Consider the following 24,835-nt stretch of genomic DNA (forward strand, 5'->3'; position numbering starts at 1 on the left):
TTAGAGAGATGTCTACAAAGCTGCGCATTAGAATATTAGGAAAATGCCTAGACAGTTCTCATGGCTCTGCACAGGACATTTGAATTCCTCCAGACCAAACACATAAAACCATGTCTTTATGGACCTTGAAATGGAACAAGAACCTTTCCAAAGTTTCCAAAATGGGAACTTCTCAGAAAAAGGGCAAAACTTTAACTTGCAATTCAAGTTAATGTTGCAAGATGTTTTCTTCCAAGTAATTCTGGACCATTGTTGTAAGTTATCCATGAAAGTTTAAGTTTAATGCAAAGGCAAAGTGAAGTTTTCAGGCAAAAAAAATTAAATATGACAAAATGGACAAGGTATTTTCATGACAGTGACAGAGTTTGCATGGTCTACCACTTTATGGCTGAGCTGTTGTTGCTACTAAATTTGTAATAGCACTTATAGTTTACTGGGGCAAATCTATTATGGCAGAAATTTCACTAACTGACTTGCGGCAGCTGACTGGATCTGCAAAACCAGACTTGAGAAAAACTAATGGCAGTTATACTGACTAACTACAGGTAGTTACTTCAATAGACTGCACCTGGCATGTTTGCTCCAGGATGGAGGGGTCGATCCGGTGGCATCTCGTCATCAGACGTGGCGATTGTCTTGATGGCATCATGATAAAGAGGAGTGGAGGTGGGCATTGCGTACTTGGACATCTGAGACATGATGAGGGATAAAGGATTCTGGGATGGGGGTGCGTCTGGAGAAGAGGTGAAAGGCATGTTGGGAGGCTGACTGCTGGGTGTTGAGGTGGAGCTCCTGGGAGGCAGGGACATACCTGCAGTATGAAAGTCAGGATAAAAACCTTCATAAAATTCTCAAAAGTGTGTTTATAAAAAAAAGAAAATAATAAAATGTATAATATATGTTTTATAGTTATTAATAATCCACAACAGAAAAATCTAATTCAATAATCAGAAACATGATAAAAGAGAGGTTTATAGTAACATGATTTGAATCAGAATTTTAATAATATAAACTACAACAAAAATGTTTTATATTAAACATTCTTTACCTGTCTCAGTGGAACTGCTCCCTCCGTTGCCTACTCCCTTACTGCTAGGTGGAGCCCCAGGGCTAGGCAGGGCTGTCTTGGGTGAGGCAGTCCAACCTGGAGAGGCAACAGGCATGGCTGGAGATTTGAGGTGTCCAGGGGAACCAGATGGTGACCGGAGTCCAAGAGATGAACCCATGACCTGGGGTGATTTCATGGATGTGGTAGAGGGTGTTCCTGCTCCAGAAGCAGCTGGCAGAGGGGGGTGTGGTGGACCAGTGGGTGGTAGCTGGGTGGGGGATTTCAGGCCTGGGGCAGAAGGAGAGGGCATGAGCGGTGATGGCTCCTGGCTAAGGGAGGGTGACTTGAGCTGGTGAGGCGGGGGCATGGCAGGGGAGCCCAATGGGTTGACATTAATGGAAAGGTCAGAGGGATGGCGTGATCCCAGGTCAGCACCCCTCTGGCCACTGTTCATAGGCATATGACTTAGCCTTGAAGTGCTGCTAATCTGGGGAGGACCTTGCTGGTCAGGTCCAAACATCTCAGGGCCTGATGGTTGGAGATATGGCCCATCCCCTTGTCCACCTGGAAAGGGACCCTGATTGGGGAACTGAAGTGGTCCATCTGGGCCAGGGATCATTCCTTTGTTAGCACCAACCCGGCCATTCTGCGCAGCCCTTATCCGGGAGATGTCCTCGGGGCTCAACATCTCTGCCCCAGGCCCTCTTAGTTTCTGGGCCAACATCTGCTGCTGTAGATTCATGTTCATGCCCATGTTTATATTTAGGTTTCCTCCTAAACTAGAGTCAACCATGTCTCTCATTAAAGGGCCACCACCCCCACCTGCACCACCAATGGGAGAGCTCATCATGGACCGAGAACTGGGAAAGTCCATAGGATCACCACGGGATGGTGGGCCTCCTCCCATAGCAGGATTTGGAAAGCCTGGCCCTCCAAGTCCACCTTGTTGCTGTTGCCTAGATAACTGCTCAAGCTCTACTCTGCGGAGCCCTTGTAGCTGACGTTTCTCCATGATACGGAACATCTCCTCCCGTGTTAAAGGTCGGTCCAGATCACCCTGCATGTGCTGAGGTGGTCCACCAGGCCCACCGGGGGGATAGCACCCATGAAATGGACCTCCTCCACCCATATTGGGTGGTATGTCATCCAGCCAGCCCATTCCTGGTCTAGGAGGTCTTTGATGCCCTAGCCCCTCCATTGGTAAAACTGCACCAGGGCTTCCTGGGTATCCACCACCACCTGGAGGTCCTCGCTGCATCTGCCCAAGAAATCTAGGACCTCGAGGGCCCTCTTGATGCATGTCCATCATCCTCAAATTCCCTCCCATCCCGCCTCCCATCATAGGCCCTGGTCCCCACTGCTGATCTCCAGGCTTACTGTGATACGGAGGTGGGGGACCCCTCATCATGAGGTGTGGCCCCCCTGGCATGCTTATCTCAGACATCATGCGGAAATGCTGGGGGTGTGTGTGGGGGTTCATCTCCTGCTGTCGACGCTTCTCCTGATAGTACTCCTCTTGTAGTTTCCTCCAAGCTATTTGCTCTGGTGTTAGCCCGTCAGGTCCTAGCATAGGCCCCATGTCGAGTCCTGAGGGTGAGGACAGGTGGTGGTGAGGTGGCAAGCCATGATGTGGACCCATCAGAGGATCATCCATTCCAGGCCCACCAAGGTTCTGCGTTTGTGAAATGATGGACTGAAGAGGTTCCTCATACTTTTTTATTCCTCCCATAGGAGGCATACCAGGAGGCAGGCCACTGTTGGTGCCAGCATTTCCGCCACAATTCTCTCCATCCTCCAGACCTCTACTACCATCAGTATTGTTATTGTTATTGACATTGGAGCTGTTGTTTGAGTTACTGTTAGGACCTCCTGGGTCTCCATGTCCAGCGCCCGCGCCACTGCGCAGAAGCATCCTCTCAATGTCTCTGAGCGTCTGCAGAGAACGCTCACGATGCTCTAGCTGCTCTTTAGAAAGTCCATCAGAATTCACCGGGCCTCCCTGTTGACCATGCTCACCCTGAAGGTGCGTAGACAACACAGTTGGACTGGCTGTGGGTGAGACACCTGCACCAGGATGGTTTATAGAGCCTGACCCATCTACAACTCCACATCCTGGAATCCCTGCAGGTTGTTGGCCTGAGCTTCCTGTTCCAGATGGGTGAGATGTTGCACTGTTATTGTGACTGGGAGTCCCCCCGGGATGGGCCTGGGTAGTCTCGCTTTCTGGGTGAACTGTGGAAGAGGGAGTACCTCCGCTTGCCAGGTGCCCTCCAACAACTCCACTGTCAGAGGATGGCCGAGGTGTACCACTCTGGGATTTGGGTGTTCCCGTGGGAGGGGTGCTACTAGAGCTGAGCTGCTCCGATAGGCTAGGAAGCTTCCCAATGCCAGTGCACTGGCAGAAAGACAGAGAGAAAAAACATTATATTTAACAACTTCAATAAAATAAACTGCACAATCAGCTTTTTAGTAGAGATCAAAACATATGAGCTGCAACATAGACATTGTGCAAGTCAATTTTTAGCTTCCAGAGACACATTCAGTTTTTATACAAACACATGTAAAATCATTGAAGAAAAACAAGACATTTTCACTTGACAATCACAGGTGCATCATTCCAATTTAAATTATCTACAACAAAAAAGGGAACAAAGCATAAGCACAATGACTTAAATAGATATTTAAACAAATGCAGCCTCCCACACTGCCACCTGCAAGAGCACATGCATATAAATACAAATACTTTCTCCTTCCTTCCTCTTTTAGGAGCACAAACAAAGCCACTTATTCAAATCAGAAACCTTAACAATGACACACTGTGTTTATTATACCTACTTGTAAATCTAAAGGTGTGGATGAAAATCAAGTTTGGTATTGGGGTAAAAAAAATGTATGCATATGCGATCAGACGAGCATCCTACATGACAGCTCAATATGTTCTGTGTTGTGTGCTGTGGCCACCCCGAAAAAGAAAAAGTATGACCCACTGCTCTCCAGGGTGCTGAAGTCACATCCTCTGACAGAGGAGAGCTGTTTTTGCAGACAAAGCCCACCTAAAAAGATTTCCTAGAGTTCCTAGGCTGTTCCTGAAAATGCATAACGCTACATTTCTCAAAATCTTCGTTTGATCTGAGACTTCTACCTTGGTGTGATTTAGCCACATGGTGTCACACATTTGTCACTGTACAGAGCATCTAGCGGTGCTAAGAGTTATTCTTAAGAATATATATCTTATGCAATACAATATTGTGTGTGTATATATATATATATATATATATATATATATATATATATATATATATATATATATATATATATATATATCTACCTACAAGTGTTTACGACAGTCACTTATTTTTGTTTAGTTCTTTTGTTGTTTTAAGTGTACTGCTTGCTTAAGAATATTACCAGATATCTAATTAAAACACTCTCCCCCACACAACATTACTGCACATCTTTAAATTTTTAAAGTTTCATTTAGAAATACTTTAAGTACATGTATTGTGTTACTGCCCACCACTGGTAGTACATTAAAACACAAACACTTAAACTTAAAAAAAAATAAATAAAATACTGCATCAACCAATCAGAAACAGTTCACCTCTTATGCTATGTTATTCCATTTTTGTTTTCATTCTTGACAATAGAAATGCCTCCCTTGTCAAATATTTTAATACTACTCCTTTAACAATGCAGATAGTCAACTTGCAAAAAAACTTAAAACACCCATCCCTGTCCATCCCTTTTAATTAGTTAAGTACATTTGAGTATTCATATCAGCTAAAAAGGACACTCTCAGAAAAAAGGTAGATTACACTAAAGATGTAAAGAGTGAAGTGACTGGTAGACCCAAAAATGAGGTCTTGTCTAGGGTTGCATTTATCTGACCTTTTCTCTCCTGATAGTGATTCCAAATTTTATTTAAAATCTGTTTACCTTATATAATATGCTGTTACAATTAAAGAGTTCATACTAAAATATGATTTCAATTTTAAGTAATTTTAGTAACTAAGGATTTTTAAAAAGAGTCACATAAGCAAAGTATTTAAAATTCCACCATATCTTTCTAATTTATTTTAGAGCTGCAAAGTCTAAGCAATCATTGTAGACAACTTTTTAGCCTACACTGAATTGAAAGAAGTATTCTTTTTGAAATAGTTATTTGCTGACTACAACATGATCCAAGCTATCCAATAAAAACACACAATGAGAATCTGATGTGTATCACATTTTGGAACAACACTCAACATTTCATATGGCAAACAACCAATCCATTTAATAACGTCAGTATCGGACCACTGTATTGGATCAGTGCAGTACTGTCCAGCACCCGTTTCCAATGAACCAGCACCTCAAGAAAATTAACCTGCATGAATTGTACCTTTAGGATTTATGTACTGCTTCAACTTGTGCAAAGGTCTTAGAACACATACAAACCTGGTCCAATTTGGTGCGGGGGACATTTTGCTGGTGAAACAGGAGGATAGAGTCCGTTTGGCCATGCATTACTGCCTCTGCAGCGCTGTGGGATACACAAACACATGCTGAAGCACATACACTTCAACTATCAGCCTATGAACTAGAAAACACACATGCCACTCAGTGCTCTAACAAAACATTTGGAGAATGATGCTATTTAGCTGAATGAAGAGTTAGCACATAGTTTTAACTCATATTTGCTAATAGAGAAAAAAAAAAAGCCTCACCTGTTGGCTAGGCTGGTGGTGAAGACATACACTACTTGCTGAGGGGGATGAGAGGTCAGGTCAGAGCGTAGCCCTGGGCCAAGGCCACACCCTAAACCAGGCACACCCTGTTCACTGACTGAGCTCACTGCAGAGGGACCTGAGAGAGACTGGCCAGGGCAGGACATCCCACGCTCTCCTCAGAAAAAAGAGAGGGAGAGATGGTTAGTACATTCATGGCATAAATAAATAAGTAAATAAAATGGCAAGATAGACGTTTTATTGGCTGCATTTACAGAAACTTAAATCTTTGAGACAAACACACGATGCATACTTTATCCATCCAGGATAAGCTGAAAAACAGCCACTAGATGGAGCTAAAATCCCACAGTTTGATTTCAGAAAGGCTTTGGTCGCCTGTTAGCCTGGCTTTTGTGTCATAAAATGATGTATGCAGAGATGCAAAATAGAGTGCTTTATGAAAAGAAGCCTTTTGTGCTTCAAGGCCAAATAGCATGTATGAAAAAGAACAGGCCAAAGAAGACTTGAGCAAGGGGTCAAGGAACAGAAATGCAATCAGTACAGTTCAAAAGAACCTCCATTGTTTTGGATAATCCATTTATTTGTACGATGATGCATAAAAGTGAACCAAAGCAACTTTGAGATTACTCATTCGGTCTGATGAGGGCTTTGTGTATGCGTCCATGTCCATGTGTTTCTGCATGTGCAGTAAAGTAGTCAATACAACATGCCTCCAGTTGCATGCTTTACTGTACACAAATGACTCAGTGACACCACCCCTCCACCCCCCAAGGTTCTACAGTGTCATCAGTGCATACGCTTCAAAGTAAAGTTTGCTAACTGGTTCTTGGCTTAAACAATTTGTTTAGAACTTTTATATAAAGTGGAAATTCTTTAAAAAGCATTTTCACACATGCACATCACATCACAAAAGTGGTGCTTCACAGAACCAAAGCTCCAAAGAATCCTTCTTGGCCTTCTTTCCACCTTAAGGTCCACTTACAATATTTCTGTAAGCTTTTGTCCTTAAACTGGTCACCACTTATTTTTACTTCATCATTTTGCAGCCTTTCTCTATCTTTGTTGTTGTTTTTGGTTGTTTTGATTCTGTGCCTGTATGTAAATGAACTCTGTCCTGAATGGCTGAACTGGTCTGCCTGGTCTGAAACACTTCTTATATCTTTAACATGAAAAGACAGACTGTAGACTGAACTGGCAGATAAATGTAAATGCATTGGTCTTCACGAGATTACAAAAGCTATGAATTCAAAACCATATGTTTTACAATGTTTAACAACTGTTCATCTAAAAAAGTGAGGAACAATTGTATTTCCCTTATCTGAACACTTTGAGAGCATAGACCTTTATGTTCTCCTTCTGCCTAACAGAACTACTGTGTAAACCACTGTTTTTCCAGACGGAGCCCAAGTCTTGTCTTAGACTAGCATTTCCCTGAAAATATGAGCCAAAATCCTATCCTGAAATAGCAGCAAACAGGTGAGGAGTAAACTCCAACTATGTGCTGATTCAGACCATTCTTGAGCTAGACCCTCAGGCATGGAGAATCTAATGGCCTTGACAACCAAGCCAATAATGAAGAGCCAGCGCCATTCAAGGCTGCCTTCAGTCACATCACTTCTTCATCTTCTGTGAAAAACTGCACTTTAACATACACTAAAGACTGCAGCTGACAGCCGTCACGAACATACAGTCATGCTTCTGCTTGAAAGTAAATAACTTTCCATACCAGAAAGTGGTAGTATTCTGTATTCATGTCAATTTGAATCTGTCTAAATAGTGAATCGGTTTGAATGATTAGGCACCCTGCTGAAAGTGTACATAAAAATGTGAAGAAAAATCTTTTTGAACATCCCTCAAAACTTATAATTTCCACTTGGAATGACATAGTTGCTAATCCAACCTATCATTTTAACACGGCAAAACCAGTCAAACAAGTAGTAATAGCATGTTTTTAGCTTTTTAAACAGACTTTTGAGTTGCTGTTTGTGTATAATAGTTTATATAATGGTGAATAGCCACAGCCTACATTTAATTAAACAGATCTTTTTATTCAACTGTAAACACTTTTAAGAGCCTTTTACACACACAGCAGACAAACAAATGCTACCTTAGTGAGCTGCCATTTTTTCCCAACCTTAAACAGCTAAAGTTGCAGGAATGCCTTTAGGGGGGAAGCAAGATGGAAAATTCAGAGCTTTCGGTTGTCATGAGCAAAGCATATTTCCTACAAAAAACATCTAGTAAATAGGACATAATGTACAGAACATACTCCGACAGAGTTTATCTCTCTGAAAGCTGAAAAATCGAAATCGATTGCAAAAGTAAGCATTACACAAAGGTTTTGTTTTGCTGGCCACGTTGCTTTCCTTTTTGCTGTTTCTCTCTAAAATGATGTACAAAATACACTCCACTTCTCACTTGCAAAACTCAACTGTTAAACTAAACTATAACAGAAACATTGTACTTGTTGGCTGTAATCTAGACGTCACTGTATTACCCAGTAATGCATCAGCTTTTGTTTAAACAAGTGGTCCCAGTAATTACCTGGGTACTAAGCTAGGTCTAGCCATGCCAACTTTACTAGAATTAAATACTTAGATCCTACTGGCTTTGAACTACTTGGATGAGATTAGTTTTACATGGGCAGGTGAGGTAATGAGGTAAATCTTGGTATAATTTACAGTGATGAGAGTAGTTACTCACTTGATGAACGTACTGTTTTCTACTATCTCTATTTTTACTTTTACTTTACTGATGCAGAAACAAAAAATACTGACATGGTGGATTTGGAATGAACTGTAGAGAAATTACAGAAAAATAAAAAAAAACTTTGGGAGAATCAGGTTTAACCCTTAGAAGTTGAGGGTTCTTGCATTCCGCTACATAGTTATGTAACACATCTTGACTTCTATTTCTTTCAATAGTCAAGAAATTATAAAAAAAAAATGTTGATTCAAAGTTCTGCATTAAACTTCAGACAAAACGTTTATGCATATTACATTAAGCTATTAAAAGAGAAACTCTGTCTGAAGTATCATGAAGGAAGTAGAAAAATAGAGACAAATGAAAGTGCTTAATTAGTTCCTCTCTCTCTCTCTCTCTCTCTCTCTCTCTCTCTCTCTCCACTTATATATTCAAATAGCACACACAGAATGACTGTTAGGATTGTAATGAGCATGTATTTACATTTAAATTAGACACAGTTCCCCCAGAACAGTGTTTCTCCCTCCTGGTCCTGGAGTACCATTGACCCTGCTAGCATACAGTGTACAATATATGGCATACTGCACCAGTATATACAGTATACTGCATGCTACTCTTATTCAGTACTTATACAGTGTAGTGTCCAATATGCAGCAAAAGCTGTACTGTACTACAGGATAGAGCATGACTATACTGCCAATATCAGGCATTGAGCCAGTCAGACCCATCTCAAGAAACTCCCCATTTTCTTTAGGCCTCTAATCACTATTTAGAGCCATTATTCAGCTCTTTAGCAGAGTCAATGTAGTTATATGTTGTCCAGAAAATGGGCCTGGATGACTTTTAAAAGACTGAAATAAACTTTTAAAAATGTCAGTCTTGGGGATTTGTCTGTGGGGTAAAACTTCATGGTTTCCCAAGAAATCTATGCTTTCCTACATTTGTTAAAAAGGTCAGTCATTTCACATTCATTACATTTGTAGTTGGTAATATGAGCCAATTTAACTGAATAATAAGCAGTGTGACGGAAGAAGCCAACGCTCTGCGGATTTTTCGGATAAGACCAAATTTATTAAGCTACTGTTTTAACCCCTTAAGGTAACCCCTTAAAATCTTAGGCTTACTACATACTAAGGCTTATTATTCAGTAGCTACATGGAATACATTGAAAACTAGCTGAGTTATTCTTAGGTCATAGAAGTGTGTAGTAAAACTTTGCACCTGCTGGTAAGTCCTGATCATTTAAGGCATTCTTTCCTAAATATATAAAGTAAGCAAACCCACCTTAAGATCAGCAGGGAAAACTGATGGGGCTTCAGTGTTGCACTGACTGCAGTGCAGGACAAATAATTTCTTTTCATTTTATTTATGCACTGGTGTAACTACCTGGGGGCAGGGGGGCAATCACACTTTGGAGCCTTTGTGGATAGTGATAGTGAATAATCTCACTGACAAGGAGCGTCACTGTCTATGTGCGTGGGTGTGAGAACTCACTGTGTGTAGCAGTAGGGGGTTTCTCCTCCTCTTCCTCACTCTCGGGCCCTGAGCACCACTCATCTCCACTATAGGGCTGCTTCTTCTCCAGCACACACCGACGCTTACTGCGCATCACACCCTCTACTGGACACCACCGACAAAACACACAATATCAACCCCAATGCTTTAAAGCTCGCACACAGTACACCTCAGGAAGCATAGTCTGAAACAGAAACAGTTTCAATACAATAGCACTGTATTACAAGTGCCTACCATATTAATATAGCCATTTTATTTACTTTTCAAAATGACCAATGTGTGTTGCATTTTTTATATGTAATGGTGATAAAAGGGACACACAATTATATCAGTTTCACATAAGCATTAGAATATTTTCTTGAAAATAGTACTGTCATTTTGCAAATGTTTAGATTTGACTGATACACTATATTGCTGAAATTATAAAGTTTGTCTGCGTTCACACACATATGAACTTGAGTAACATCCCATTCTTAATCCGCAGGGTTTAATATGATGTTGGCCCACATCATGTCGGTTTATGGGAATCTCTGATCATTCTTCCAGAAGCGCATTTGTGAGGTCAGACACTGATGTTGGATGAGAAGGCGTGGCTCGCAGTCTCTGCTGTAATTCATCCCAAAGGTATCAATTCAAGTTTATTTGTATAGCGCTTTTTACAACGATGTTGTCACAAAGCAGCTTTACAGAAGTTTGAAAAAAATACAGTTAAAACATATTCCCCAGTGAGCAAGCCAGAGGTGACAATGGCAAGGAAAAACTCCCTCAGTCTGGAGGAAGAAACCTTGGGAGGAACCAAGACTCACGAGGATGGGGAGACTCATCCTCCTCCGGTCAAACAGTATTTACAATGTAATAAGCTAAATAACAAATAAAAGCTAAGAGGATCTCTGTTTGAAGACTGGATGCTAAAGCTTTAGAAACTGCACTGGTAGAGGCAGTTTCTGACTGAGTCTTCATGAAAAGTGGGAGTGAGCTGAAACAGTCCCATCCTATCTCAATGGTGATACATCTGAATGGCACAGTGATGTAATGGAGGGTGTTGCAGCACAAATAAACATAGGACAGCGTGTTGGTGATGGTGAAGAGGAGGCCCTGATGGTCAGTCTTCAGCAAGATGGGAGGGCAGTCATTATCTCAGGAAGAGTAAAGAGACAAAATTAGTTCTGCTCAGGAGAACGACTGTAATAAATATGATTTTCCCAGAGTGTGGCTGGTGACTCCGGCAGATCTAACTATAACAGCATAAACTAATGCTGTAGTGTTCTATCAGGTTGAGGTCAAGACACTGTGCAGGCCAGTCAAGTTCTTCCACACCACGCTTGCTCATATCTGTCTTTATGGACCTTGCTTTGTGTACTGTACTTTGTGTTCCGCAGTCATGTTGGAACAGGAAGGGGCCGTCCCCAAACTGTTCCCACAAAGTTGGGAGCATGAAATTGTCCAAAATCTTTTGGTCTGCTGAAGCTTTACAAGTTCCTTTCACTGGGACTAAGGGGCCGAGCCCAACTCCTAAAGAACAATCCCTCACAATAATCCCCCACCCCACCAAACCTTACACTTGGCACAATGCAGTCAGACAAGTAGCATTCTCCTGGCAACTGCCAAACCCAGACTTGTCCATCGGATTGCCAGTTGAAGCGTGATTCGTCATTATAGAGAACACATCTCCATTGCTCTAGAGTCCAGTGGCGGAGTTTTACTCAACTGCATGTGACGCTTTGCATTGCGCTTGGTGATGTAAGGCTTGGATACAGCTGCTTGTCCATGGAAACCCATTCCATGAAGCTCTCTACGCACTATTCTTGAGCTAATCTGAAGGCCACATGAAGTTTGGAGGTCTGTAGCGATTGACTCTGCAGAAAGTTGGCGCCCTCTGTGCACTATGCTCCTCAGCATCCGCTGACCCCGCTGTCATTTTAGGTGGCCTACCACTTTGTGCCTGAGTTGCTGTTGTTTATGTTCCCAATCGCTTCCACTTTGTTATAATACCACTGACAGTTGACTGTGGAATATTCAGTATCGAGAAATTCACACAAAATTTCACAACTGGACTTGTTGCACAGGTGGCATCCTATCACGGTGGAATTCACTGAGCTCCTGAGAGCGACCGATTCTTTCACAAATGTTTGTAGAAGCAGTCTGCATGCCTAGGTGCTTGGTTTCATACACCTATGGCCATGGAAGTGATTGAAACACCTGAATTTGATGATTTGGAGGGCTGAGTGAATACTTTTGTCAATATAGTGTATTTCATAAAATATTTTGATGGTTTATTTATTATTTATCATTATGGAGAGAGCAGAATGTTAAGATGATTTTAGGCTACTATGCTAAAACACCTACACTGTATCCGTTTATAGCATTTTAAAATTATGAAATACTTTGAACATTTGGTTCCAATCATCATTCTTGTGAACACAAACTCGGTAAGTTTCTCTAGAATGACACATTTCACATTCACATCAAACCACTCTGAATGTCTTTGCTTACAACCTAACAATTTGCCATCACATCCCACATTGAGCATATTTGTTAGTATGACAGAGATTATGTCGCAAGGTCTACTCTCAACTAAGAGTAACCAATGCAGACATCTATTTAGGGTATTTCCCAAACATGTATACGGCCAATCATACACATTTCTTCATGTTCAATTCAGAAAATTCAGATCATCATTTCTTGCTGGACAAGATTTATAAAAGCAGTTTTCAGTTGTAATATATGCATTTATAACAAAAATCACCATTACTTTTTAGTAAATGTACAAAATAAGATACATTTCATAGATTCTATTGATAACCTCCAATATAAATATGCAGGCATCTGGTCTTGCTCATGTCCAAATATGTCCTAAAGGGGGGTAACAAACATGGCACTGGAGTGGGAAGGTACTCCAGACTGTTCGTGAGACATTTACAGAGGTGGCAAGAGGAGAAAAACATCTTTAAATAACTCACAACCTTGAATTCCAGACAAAATATGAGACAGAGACAAAGAGAGTGAGAGAGAGAGACAGAGAGAGATTAGCTTTTGGTGTCGCTAGCCTGTGCACGCAGTGTCGGCAGTGAGCAGAGATAAAGAGCTGACCTTTTCTGCATCCTCTTTTGTTCCCAGCAGACATCAGTTTACGTAAACGAGTGAGTCAGCTCTTGCTCTCTCTGTCTCTCTCTGTCTCTCTCTCTGTCTCTCTCACACACACACAGGCTTTAATCATTGGCCCTGTCCAGGTGTGGGGGTAGAGTGGTTTGAATTGGCAGGGTGACTTGCATTTCATTTGAATGTGTTTCTGTTTGGTTTTCTACAGGGTGAGTAGGAGAGAGAGAGACACAGAGACGAAGGGGAGACAGAGAGTGTACAAGAGAAAAAGTGAGACAGAGCGAGAGAGAGAGAGTGAGCAAGCGAGTGAGAGAACGCGAGAGAGATATGCAGGGAGTTGTAAAGCAAAATAGTCACCAAAGAATTTTTCTGATTCGCCACTACTTTATCATTAGCATTACCTATAAAAGGGCCTGTGTAGGTTCACTGGTCATTTCATATAGTACATACAATGTCTATAAACATTCTTCACTGTAAATATTGTGACCCCTGGTTCCCATCAACACCACTAAAAAGTAATACGATTCAGTAAGTTTCTTTACAATTAATCATTTCACATGGAGTTCACATTTCCAACATGGAGTTTCCAGTAAATTATTAAAAGACAGAGACAATGGGCTCATCACAACCATGCAAGACCTGGTAGACCACCTAAACTGCCACCATCAGTACAGAATGCTTAAAAGACAGGAGTAATCAAGTTCCAGTCTTGCTTCAGATCTGAAAGAATCCACAACTTTCTGTGCATCTTTACACTAAGACAACTCAACACTATGGGTCTAAAATGATGTGTAGCTGCTAAAAAGCAATAGAAAAGGCCAAAAAAAAAAAAAAAAAATAAAAATTGCACTCAAACTCAAACTGGATATCCAACATCAGTCAAGCACGGTGGCAGATCAGTGCAAACAGTGATGTATAACATCAGAGTTATTTTTGACAGACAGCATCATGAAATGCCAATAAATTGTAATACTTATTGCAATATCCTTTGAAAAATGTTTGAGTGGGAAGAAATTTATTCTACCCTAAACACACTGCTGAGAAGTTAAAATAAAGAAGCTGCTGGTGTTCTCAGAACAAAGGGCTAGCTACTCCAGAGTCCAGAAATTTACAGCACTGAATGTTTAAGGCATGCTTGGAACACATGACACAGAAAATTACAGAGCTCCGAGGGGGACATGCCACATATATATATATATATATATATATATATATAAATAAAAAACAATAATTCGTGGCCATGCCTTACTAACATGTGGGAATGAGATCCAGATGTGTGGCCACAGCTTAGTAAGACATGATTACTAAGTCGTGGCCACTCATCTGGATCTCAGTCCCACACCTCACTAAGTCGTGACTATGGCTTAATTATCTTGTTCCCATGCCTTACTAAGTCGTGACCACACACTGTTTTTATTTAGAGAGAGAGAGAGAGAGAGAGAGAGAGAGAGAGAGAGAGAGAGAGAGAGAGAGAGAGAGAGAGAGAGAGAGAGAGAGAGAGAGAGAGAGAGAGAGAGAGACTTTCATTCAAAAACCAGCGTTTCTAGCATTCACACTCTCCATCTTCCTCTCTACACCTCTGACTTGCTACCTCCTACCTGCTACTTTTCATTCTATTATGGAGCCAAAGAATAATGTGCTGTGTATGAAAGTATGTATGTGTGTGCAGATGCGCACACAAGCAGCTTCAGTGCTATTACAGCAAGATGAATCATTTTCACAAAATTATATTTATTGTAAGTAATTTCCCACTGATTTAACTCTCTCTCACGTGCTCACAAGCACGCTAAACAGAGCACCCAGCAAATGCAAATAAAATAAGAACAGCACAATGAAACAAACAAATGCAAATTGGAAAGTGAAACACCACACAGACACATGGGCACGAATGCACATACACAGCACTTGTAGAGCCGCCTACACTTGAGTGAAAGGAAAAGCACACCCACTGGCTTGAGGAAGAGCAGATCTGTACTCTCTTCATAGATCAGGCACACACTGTTCAGTTGAAGTGAGTGAGTAGGAGTGTTTGTGAGAGACAAACTGACATACAGGAACTTGATGCACTATGTCAGTCTCCCTTCCTGTCCCTCAACCCACTCTCTTCTGTATCCTGTCCTGTGTACTCTCCCTAATCGCAACTACTCTGAGTTGCTAGAAATGTCATGATTACTTGAGTAAACAAAAAGTGATTTAGCATCAATGGCTAGCAAATGACTGATTCTTTTCTGGAGTTTTGCTTTCAATTCTTCTAAGACATATGTTGTTTGCATTTTTTGCTTCTCTCAATCTGAGTAAACCCAAATACATTCAGTGATGATGAGGTCTGGACCATTTGCTTTTTCTCAGGAGGTGTGTCCTGACAGCAACACCACTAAAGTTCAGTGTAAGAAGCTGGTTGCTTTTTTTTCCTTCTCACAAGTTATCCCAAGCATATTCAATAATGTTGAGGTCTGTGTTATGTCTAGTTTCTGTGTGCTGGTGCAAATTTTCTTGTTTATTATGTATTTTCTTTCCTCAATAACAGTTTTTTGACCTCTACACATCTCTTCAGACCCATAATGATGACATAAGATGATCTGAAGTAAGAGTGGAAGGCTGCTTCTCATCGTTGAAAGATTTAGCGCTGTTTAGGAAATGGTGAGAATTTTGGTGGTCTACTAGGTCTTGCACGGTCCCATTTTCTCTTCACCTTTCAAAAATTTTTTGAACAGCAGTTGTGGAAATGCTTTTGCTCGTCTTCCACTTCTTTATGTAAATGGACATTTTGACAGTAAATCAAATAAATGAAGAGTGCTCTCCAGCTTTTGCAGTACTGTATAAGCTATTAAAGTTAGTGTTAATGATGTTTAGCATTATAAATGATTAACTCTTAATTACTGATTTTCCTAGTTTGCTAGCTGAAGCCCAGCTGCTAGCATACTGTATATTGCTATGATAAAATTCATGTTTATAGGCCTCTTGTTCAAATACAGCTTTTAAATGTCACCCTAAGATAAGACCAGATTTACATTTTAAAAGTCCACTTTCATTGTTTGAACTTTTTAAAACTCTGATTACTCTATAATCAAAGTAATTAATGGCTTCCTGAGATATTGACAGCCCTAATCACAACACAACCTCACACTCACACACATCCACCTGGACTTTGAGGACACTTGAGCTACAGTCACAGAAAAAAACAAAACAACATCCAGACCCAACACAGACCCAAAGGTCAGGACATTTCTAAAAGCAGCCAGTTTCATCTTTATGCTCAAATCTCTTCCAGTTGAAAGGGGAATTACAGCAGATTGGCCTTTCAAGTTTAGGGCTGCTGACAGATATGGAGATTAGGATGTGTGTGGATGAGCGCATGTGTACAGGCACCCTTCTCACAACATGTTTAAATGTTTCCGGTCCTCCAACTAATTCTAATATAAGATGAAACCAATGTGAGTAAACAGCTTTAAAAATGCAGCTTTTAAATGACCTATTTCTATTTACTAAAGACTTATTCAAAACCTATACCACCCTTGTGATAAGTAAATGCCCCCTAAATGCCCCCAACTAATCACTGGTTGTGCCACCCCTAGCAGTAACAACTGCAATCAAATGTGCAATAATTTGTGATGAGTGTTTTACATTTCTGTGGAGGAATGTAATCTGTGGAGGAGTTTAATTCGGCTACACTGGAGGGTTTTCGAGCATGAACTGCCTGTTTAAGATCATGGCAATGCATCTAAATTGGACTTGGCCACTCCAAAACCTTAATTTTGTTTCTTTTAAGCCATTCAGAGGTGCACTTGCTTACGTGCTTTACATCATTGTCCTGCTGCATAACCCAAAAGAGGTTGAGCTTTAAATCACAAACAGGCAGATACTCTGCTCCAGGATTTTCTGATACAGAGCATAATTCATGGTTCCATCAGTAATGACAAGTCGTCCAGGTCCTGCAAGAAACAAAGCAGCCCCAGACCATCACACTACCACCACAATTGACTGCTAGTATAATGTTCTTATGGTGGAATGTAGTGTTAGCCTCACACCATGTGTTCACTTTCATGTGTTCTTTTGTGACCTCCTGGAGGAGTTGTCAATGCACTCTTGGTAAAATTTTGATAAGCCACTTCTTAGAAGGATCACCACTGTTCTAAGTTGTTTTTCCATTTGTGGATAACGGTTCTCACTGTGGTTTGCTTGAGCACTAGAGCCTTAGCAATGGCTTTGTAACCTGTTCCAGACTAACAGATTTCAATAACTTGGTTTCAAATCTGTATTTGAATCTCTTTAGAATGTGGTATCATGTGCTGCTTTTTGAGACCTTTTAGCCTACTTCACACTGATTCAACAGGTCTGGCAGTAACCATGCCCGGGTGTGGCTAGCGAAACTGAACGTAATAGTCAATTGAATTTGGTTAATTGGTTGATTTAGTAGCTAAAGGGCCAGTCCTCTGGGCCTAACTCCTCTGTGTGCAAACACAGTTGGGCAATGGTTCTGAATTCTAAATTCTAAATATTTTCTCACACAGGGTCAAATTCCTACTTCTGTTAGCAACTAATATATACCATTATAGTTCCTGTAGCCAAACTTGGTTGAACGTAACTTTACCTCCAAATGTCAATATCTCACACAGATTCAAAGTCTGACTATTGTCAACACTGTCAACAACTGTGTGCTCTGAATTGGTCTCAAACTGCCAATATTTGAGGATATTTATTTATTGTACTTCCGGAAGAGCAGAATCTCTTTATTTTACGGATTTTACTGTTTCTAACCCTCTACAAACCCCATATGGGCTTCTTAGACCTCCCATTATAAAACAATATGTAGTTGCCCTGCCCCAACTGCAGCTATAACAGCCTCCAAAGACTTTCCACAGCACTTTGCAGCATGTTTGTGGGAAATTGTTCCCCTTTCAGTCTATGAGGGTAGACAATGATGTAGAATGAAAAGGCCTGCCTTGCAAATGATGAATCAATCCATCCCAAAGGTGTTCAGTGGGGTTGAGTCAGGGCTCTGTGGGTGCCGAGGGCTGAGAAAGTCGTTGAAAAAAAATGTGTCCTATGCCGAAAACATATCTACGGCTTTATCCGCTGTAAAATCCAAACCTCCAGGCTAGCTGTTTTCATCACAGACGGCTACACTATTTACAGCTCACACTTCTACCAGGCCCACTAGCCTCTCCTAGTGGCGGGCTAGGGGGTAACAGCACAGGGTATGCACAGGTTAACCAGTGATTCAAGAAGGTCATCTAACTCAAAGTACGAAGTTACATACAGTGCAGTATTAGTAAGGGTCTAGTACGGCAGGGAACTGTTTCAATACATACTGGCTAGTTCACTGGTATGTGTGAGTGGGATGTCAGATGCCCAAGTTGTTATGGTGTATATTTCCAGATTTTTAACTATAAAAAGTATAAATATAGTACAATAACGTGCTGACAAAATGTACTGTGAAGTTGCCACACCGCATTGTATGTAGTGCAGTTTTGTAAAGAGAAGAAATGTTTATGTTGGGCTTCTTTCATAGAAGGACTTTTATGTTGAAGACCCTGAATACAGGTAGAGTGATAGGTATAAAGGGCTGTATTAAATTAAAAATAAAGCTATGTTATGGACCATAACTTCAACTTATCAAGCTTCTCCTGAGAAGCCCGAACGTTACAGTGTTTTGCAGTTCACCTTTATTGATACATTAGCCCAATGAGTGTGGCTGAAATACCTGAACTTAATAACATGAATGGGTATTGTGACGGTGGAGAGATGAAGCCACCGTGACCACTCCCCACACAGGTGCAAGCATGGGCACCTTTTAAAAATGAGCTCTCTCTGATGAGTAGCAGAGAGAGGATGCTGGCCTCCAAGTCAAACACACGCCAGAGTGAGCGAGAGGAGAAGGGACTCTGTGATCCGACACCAAGTAAACCATCATGGATTTAAGTTTCGGTTTTGTTTTTTTATATATGTAAATAAAGCACGTTTGTTCACTCGTGCTGGTGTTTGTATTTGTGTCTCTGGGCTCTTGCTGGGTTTCCCAGTCAGCGTACGTTGGCCCCTCCCCTAGCCGAGTCACAGTATCCACATACTTTTGGCTATATAGTGTAAATGTTACATTTTTCTGCAATGCTAATCCAGGTGGATAGTCTTTTATGAAAAATAAAAATAAACTGTTTGAATTGTCATTTAGGCAGCATCTTTATAGTGTGCCATAACTGACACAGGCATTCAATTGTGCACACATAACTTGAATGATCTCCATAGAAAAGCACTGCAATAGCATTGATGCTCTAGAGATGCTGGATTTTGGTTACCATATCTTGTTCACCATGCTCAATGCCAAGTTAGAGGGGTAGCTAGAAGTATAAAACCCCTCAGCATGAATCTGTGAAGTAGTGAGACTGTATTCTCTGTAATGACTTAGCACCATAAAATACCTTTGGAATACTCTGAAGTGATGTTTGTGAGCCAGACATAACCATCCAACATCTAACCTGAACTAACCGACCGCACTAAAGCCGCTTAGGCTCAATGCAATCAAATACTCACAGCAATGTTCAAATATTTAAAGGGTGTTACTATGGAAAAGAGAGGACAACCTACTTATTTACACTTTTGATTGCAGAAGAAATGTTGATGAGCCAGACGTTCATTGAGACATACAATCCCATAGCCTTGTGTGTGTCCGTCATACCTTTAGTGTCTGGTTCCAGCACTGGTGTGAGTGTCTCTCTCTGGTCTGCTGCATCCATGGAGATGCTTCTTTCTCTCTTGGTCTTGGTCTTCATCACTGCACCCACCCCAATGCTGCCACCTGATTGGTTCACACTCTTCATCCCAGCGTTGCCTGGAGATATCTGATTGGGTTTGACGCCATGGCTCCCTGGCCCACTGCTCTTTGACCCCAGGTTGCCAGCAGATCCTTGCTGCTGCTGATTTACACTGGGGATCTGCGATTGCTTCCCATGATTGCTCAGTTTATTTTCAGGGTGCATTTGATTGGCTTATGGAGCAGAGGAAGCCAAGGTGGTAGAGTTACAGCAATAAGTCGTGTCTGTCAGTGAGACTTGCACTGTGAAGACAGAATGAAGGAAGAAGAAAGAGAGTGCAAGATAAATTTTTAAGGGAGAGTCAGACATTCTTTCACACAACGGATTTCATCAGGAGACCATCTGGCCACTTCTAAAGCCTGCAGTTCAGCTCCAAAATTCAAGGCTGCAATACTGTAGCATCAAGCCAACTGCAGCCAGTTTTTTAGAAAAAAACAAACAAACAAAAAAAAAACTGTTAAAAAGTGTGGACTGAACGTCAAAAGTTATGAACCACTGAATCACAAATTTAATGAAGATATATGTATAAAATGACTGTAATAAGATGCTAATATTTTATAGATAAACCATTTGTAGGAAGCTTCCAAGATGAACTTTCTCAAATGAACACTAGGTCATAACATCCTGTTGTCCTCAAACATTTTACATTTACATTTATGGCATTTGGCTGACGCTCTTATCCAGAGCGACTTACAATTTGATCATTTTACACAAGTAGGCGAAGGTTGTGTTATGAATCTTGCCCAAGGACTCTTATTAGTATAGTGTAGGGTGCTTACCCAGGTGGGTTTGGGAAAAAAACAAAAAAAAAAAAAAAAAAAAAAACAATGGTTTTACACTTTTGGTGTCTACTTTACAACATCTACACTAGGCATGGGCCTCTGTTTTCCACATGTATGTTCTTTCATTTATCTGTTGAGCGATACAGTAATGCACTAGGTTATAATATTTTTGTTCCAGGATCATGATAAATTATGCCATCATACTATGGGTATCATCAGTGTTTCTACAATAACAATCACTGTATAGTAACAGCATACACTGCATATAATTTAATTGTTGACCAAATTCTTTTTTTTCCTTAGTTTCATTCAAAAACATGCAAAGATCAACCACTGCACACCTATATGTTTATGATCTCATGGCCTAATAGTACAATATGTACACAATTTCATAACCCAAGATCATCAAAAGGCATTGTATTTCCACATTAAAGCATGAAAACTATGTGTATTTTTACTTGTTACTTTAATATTCCAAACATCTGCTGGTCTCCATGGACAAACATTTTAATTTCTCTATTAAACATTATGAGGCATTAAGGCCTCTCTCACGAAGCAAGATATCTGGTTTAACCAGTTAACTCCAAGCATAATCTAATCCAACACTGGATTTTCAGATCACTTTATACCGGGCTATAAACACAACAACTGATGCTGAAAGCCTAACCTGATCCAGGGCAGGTTAAGTTTGTGCTTACAGATCATAAACTGCTGTTGATCCAAACTCAGGACTGATCTTCTGACGAATCAGAAACTAGAGGAAGTCACTTTTTGTTTCTCATCGATCACGTGAAAAATTGCTTTTTAACAGAGGAAGCAAATTACGCTACAGAAATATTAAAAGTTTAAAGCACGTATTCCAATAAGCAGTGGAACATAAGTGTTTGTCCTAAACATTACATGCACACATAAAAGAATTAATCCAAAATTGAGTATCAAAACTGAGTTCATAAGTTGTCAACTGCTGTTCAAAAATTATTTACCTGCAGTTATATTTAGGTTTTATGACACGTGTGCTGTTTGAGTTTGGGTAATATTGTATCTCTTTTATTTGGTTTTTCATTTGGTTTGGTTGGTTTCACGATGCAACAGTTGAAGCAGACCAAATTAAGTTCTTCTTATTGGTCAGATATTTTACACTCACATCCACCACCAATTGAGCTAAAAAAAAAAAAAAAAAAAAAAAACGGACTTTGCATGAAACTAGAGCTGCTTAACATCTTTTTTTGTGTCACAGTCAAAGCAAAAATAACAAAACCTTACTTGATATGTGCTGTTTTGTGATTGGTTTGTTAATGGAAGTAAACTGAATCTAACTAATCAGGTTACTGATGTAATATGTTCTACCAAAATTAAATGCACTGCTTCATTATTTTTTTTTCTTCTATGCCATTATTATCAGCAGCACCTGCTGTCAAAATCAGCGTCTGTTAAAAGTCAGAGACTGAAATAGGCAAATTCTTTAGACACTACATCACGGATGTGCTGCTAGAAGAAGAGGAAAGCGTGCTTTGATGCTAATTTCCCTCATTTGGTGCAGCCCATCATAAAAATTAGACCTATAATTTTTGGCTGATCACATTTCCACTGTTTGGTGTACAACTGAGTATGTGTGGAGTTTTCAGACCTGTTAAGATGGACCAATCTAAGTTAATCTTGGTTCACAAGACAGGCTCATGGCTTTTCTTGCTTGGCCTCAGAGTGTTAGAAGTAACTGCTGTTTGACTGGTGCACTTTATCTTCTCCAACTTTTTTTAATCTCAGAAAAAACTAAATATCACAATACATATTGTGTACTGGGAAAAAATGAATTGTTTTAAAAAATGTTTTCCAATATCTCCCACCCCTAACTGAAATTTATGGAACGGCTAATCACTGACTGACTTACTGTCTGTTCACTGCACTTCTAGTAACTGAGGTTACCAAGTGAGGAAGAGTTCATTTACTCACCTCACTGTGATGATGGCTTCAGACACTGGGGCATTCCCACATTAGATCTCCTCACTGCTCACACACTGATCTGTAACACAAGTAAAGAGGTAAAAGTCATATTACAGGCTTCTAAACTATGGACACATTTACAGCACAATGTGATGCAAAAGTACCTCTCAACAAGATGGTCAAAGTGAGTTTTTAATAAAAAAAGGACAGAGAGACAGAGGAGAAGTGTGGTGTACCTACCCCTTTAAGAAAAAAAGGCAAGAGAAGCAAGCTTTGGCCAGGGGTGGAGCTTGCTGCCTAGAAGTGAGTTTCCCCTATATCAAGTCCCTCCCACAGCTTGCAGTTTGAAAACCGCAAAATTACCACACATTCCTCAGCACTATCTAAGGTCTCTCTCTTCATTTTAAATTTGGTTATAAAATAGCACGTTATATATGGAAAAACATCCCCATTTTGGAACTGTTAAGCAGTTTATATTTTAAGAGTAATGTGTATTTTAGGGAGCCAGTCAGCAAAAAGAGAAAGAAAGTTTCTAATAAAAAGTGGCCACAATCTGAGAGTTAATACGGACCCAGGAGAGCACACACATTCACACACACACCCTTCTTAACTCCGTCTGCTTTCACCACAGCTGCCAGGGCCAAAGGGACCATGTGTATGTGTGTGTCAGCAGGCAGTGCTGACGCAGGATTAAGTTTCTGTACTTTGAATGGAGAAAGCACAGCTCAGAACACTGTTCCCATACTGGCAACACTGCTCTTCTAGCAATGAGACAACACATAACCCACCGGCCACACCTGCCTGTGTCCATAACCTGCACACCTCTCCTGCATTCAACATGGTAACTTTACCATGTTGAACTTTTTTGTCAGGTAATTTTGGAGAATTTCTGTTGGTTCATTCACCATGAAATTTTAACACAATGCAAACAGTAACTGGATGCAAAAACAATACAAGGATTTTATGTAACAATGATAATATACAGTACTAGGTTACTACAAGTTACAGGTACCTAAGCACATTTATTAAAAAAACTGATCTTAGTCTAAATACAGTACAAATTAATAATAATTTCCTAATTTTAGCTAAAGTGAAGAATAATGTTCCAGATGTCCTCTAGCTGACAAAGGGAAACTAGGTTCTGGATGACAACTCACATCACAGAAGCATCAACAACTAAATACAATATAAATCTGTTTGCTGTACACCCTTTACCTTTGTTACAGCTTTTCAGGAGAATTGCTTTCAGTTTTTCAAAGACATCTGCAAGGATTTTTTTTCCATGTGCTCCATAGTTCCAGAAGCTGGTTGGATCTTATGATCGAAATAATCCTAAACACATTCAATGATGTTCCGGTCTAAGCTCTAGGGTGGTCAGTCCATTGTTCTGAGAACACTAGCAGCTTCTTTATTTGATCTGCAAATGTTAATATGTTTAGTCCATTTGTTTTTTCTCAATAACAGCTTCTTGACAGCTATACACCTCCAAAGCTCAGTCTGAGAAATTGATTGCATTCTCTTCTTCTCACAGTCCAAGTGATCCCAAGAACATTCAATGATGATGAAGTCTATGTTCTGTCTAGTTTTGGTATACTGGTGGAAATTTTCTTCTTTATTTTGTCTTTTTCTTAGAAACAACTTCTTCACAGCTACACATCCTTTCAGATCCACAGTGTTAAGCTTCTCAAAGTAGAATAATAGTGAAAAAGATCACAGAACCTCTGTATGCTTTATGGTCTAATATATCTGATAAAATGGGCGGACATTACAGTTTCTCAGTTTCTACGGAAGTATCAATACCAATGGTAAACAAGGAAGCTTTCAGAACAGCACCTTCTTGACATAATCATGCACAGGATTCAGCTTGCTCCCATCAGAATGAAACACCACTTCTTCCTCTGGATATAATAATACTGATTACTAGAGGTGCACTGATCTTCCATTTTTATGGCTAATTCCAATTTCTTCACAGCTAAATTGGCCAACCCACATAACAGCATAAGAAGGTCTCACTTGGCTACATGGGTATATATTTTTTATCTTAAAAAATCCAACTTTTCAATATAAAAAAAATCACATGAACACAGTTTGATGTCCAAAGAGACCAAAAAGCCACTGCCTGTTCTATATCCTTTCTAACTGTAGCCTCTCACTCTCAACCTGCTATGTTATGTCTTGTTTTGAGGGGAGCTGGAGCTTTCCACTTTTGCT

At 40.3% G+C, this 24,835-nt stretch overlaps 1 protein-coding gene across 5 annotated transcripts in view; it reads right to left on the bottom strand.

Annotated features, from left to right (window-relative positions):
- Positions 1 to 24,835, bottom strand: part of bcl9l (bcl9 like) — a 62,737-nt gene that overhangs the window by 2,204 nt on the left and 35,698 nt on the right. For 2 of the 5 annotated variants that reach the window (XM_017722571.2, XM_037539942.1), the window contains 7 exons: positions 22,634 to 22,703; positions 19,766 to 20,143; positions 9,973 to 10,098; positions 5,755 to 5,932; positions 5,486 to 5,570; positions 1,049 to 3,443; positions 569 to 811 (listed from right to left, as the gene is read on the bottom strand). In XM_017722571.2, the coding sequence (XP_017578060.1) occupies positions 569 to 811; positions 1,049 to 3,443; positions 5,486 to 5,570; positions 5,755 to 5,932; positions 9,973 to 10,098; positions 19,766 to 20,066 (3,328 nt within the window). In that variant the 5' untranslated portion in view covers positions 20,067 to 20,143; positions 22,634 to 22,703. The remainder of the gene's footprint in view (positions 1 to 568; positions 812 to 1,048; positions 3,444 to 5,485; positions 5,571 to 5,754; positions 5,933 to 9,972; positions 10,099 to 19,765; positions 20,144 to 22,633; positions 22,704 to 24,835) is intronic. The other 3 variants (XM_037539943.1, XM_017722573.2, XM_017722572.2) reach the window with 3 other exon arrangements.

The sequence above is a fragment of the Pygocentrus nattereri genome, chromosome 7, assembly GCF_015220715.1.
Source record: "Pygocentrus nattereri isolate fPygNat1 chromosome 7, fPygNat1.pri, whole genome shotgun sequence".
Classification (NCBI taxonomy): Eukaryota; Metazoa; Chordata; class Actinopteri; order Characiformes; family Serrasalmidae; genus Pygocentrus; species Pygocentrus nattereri.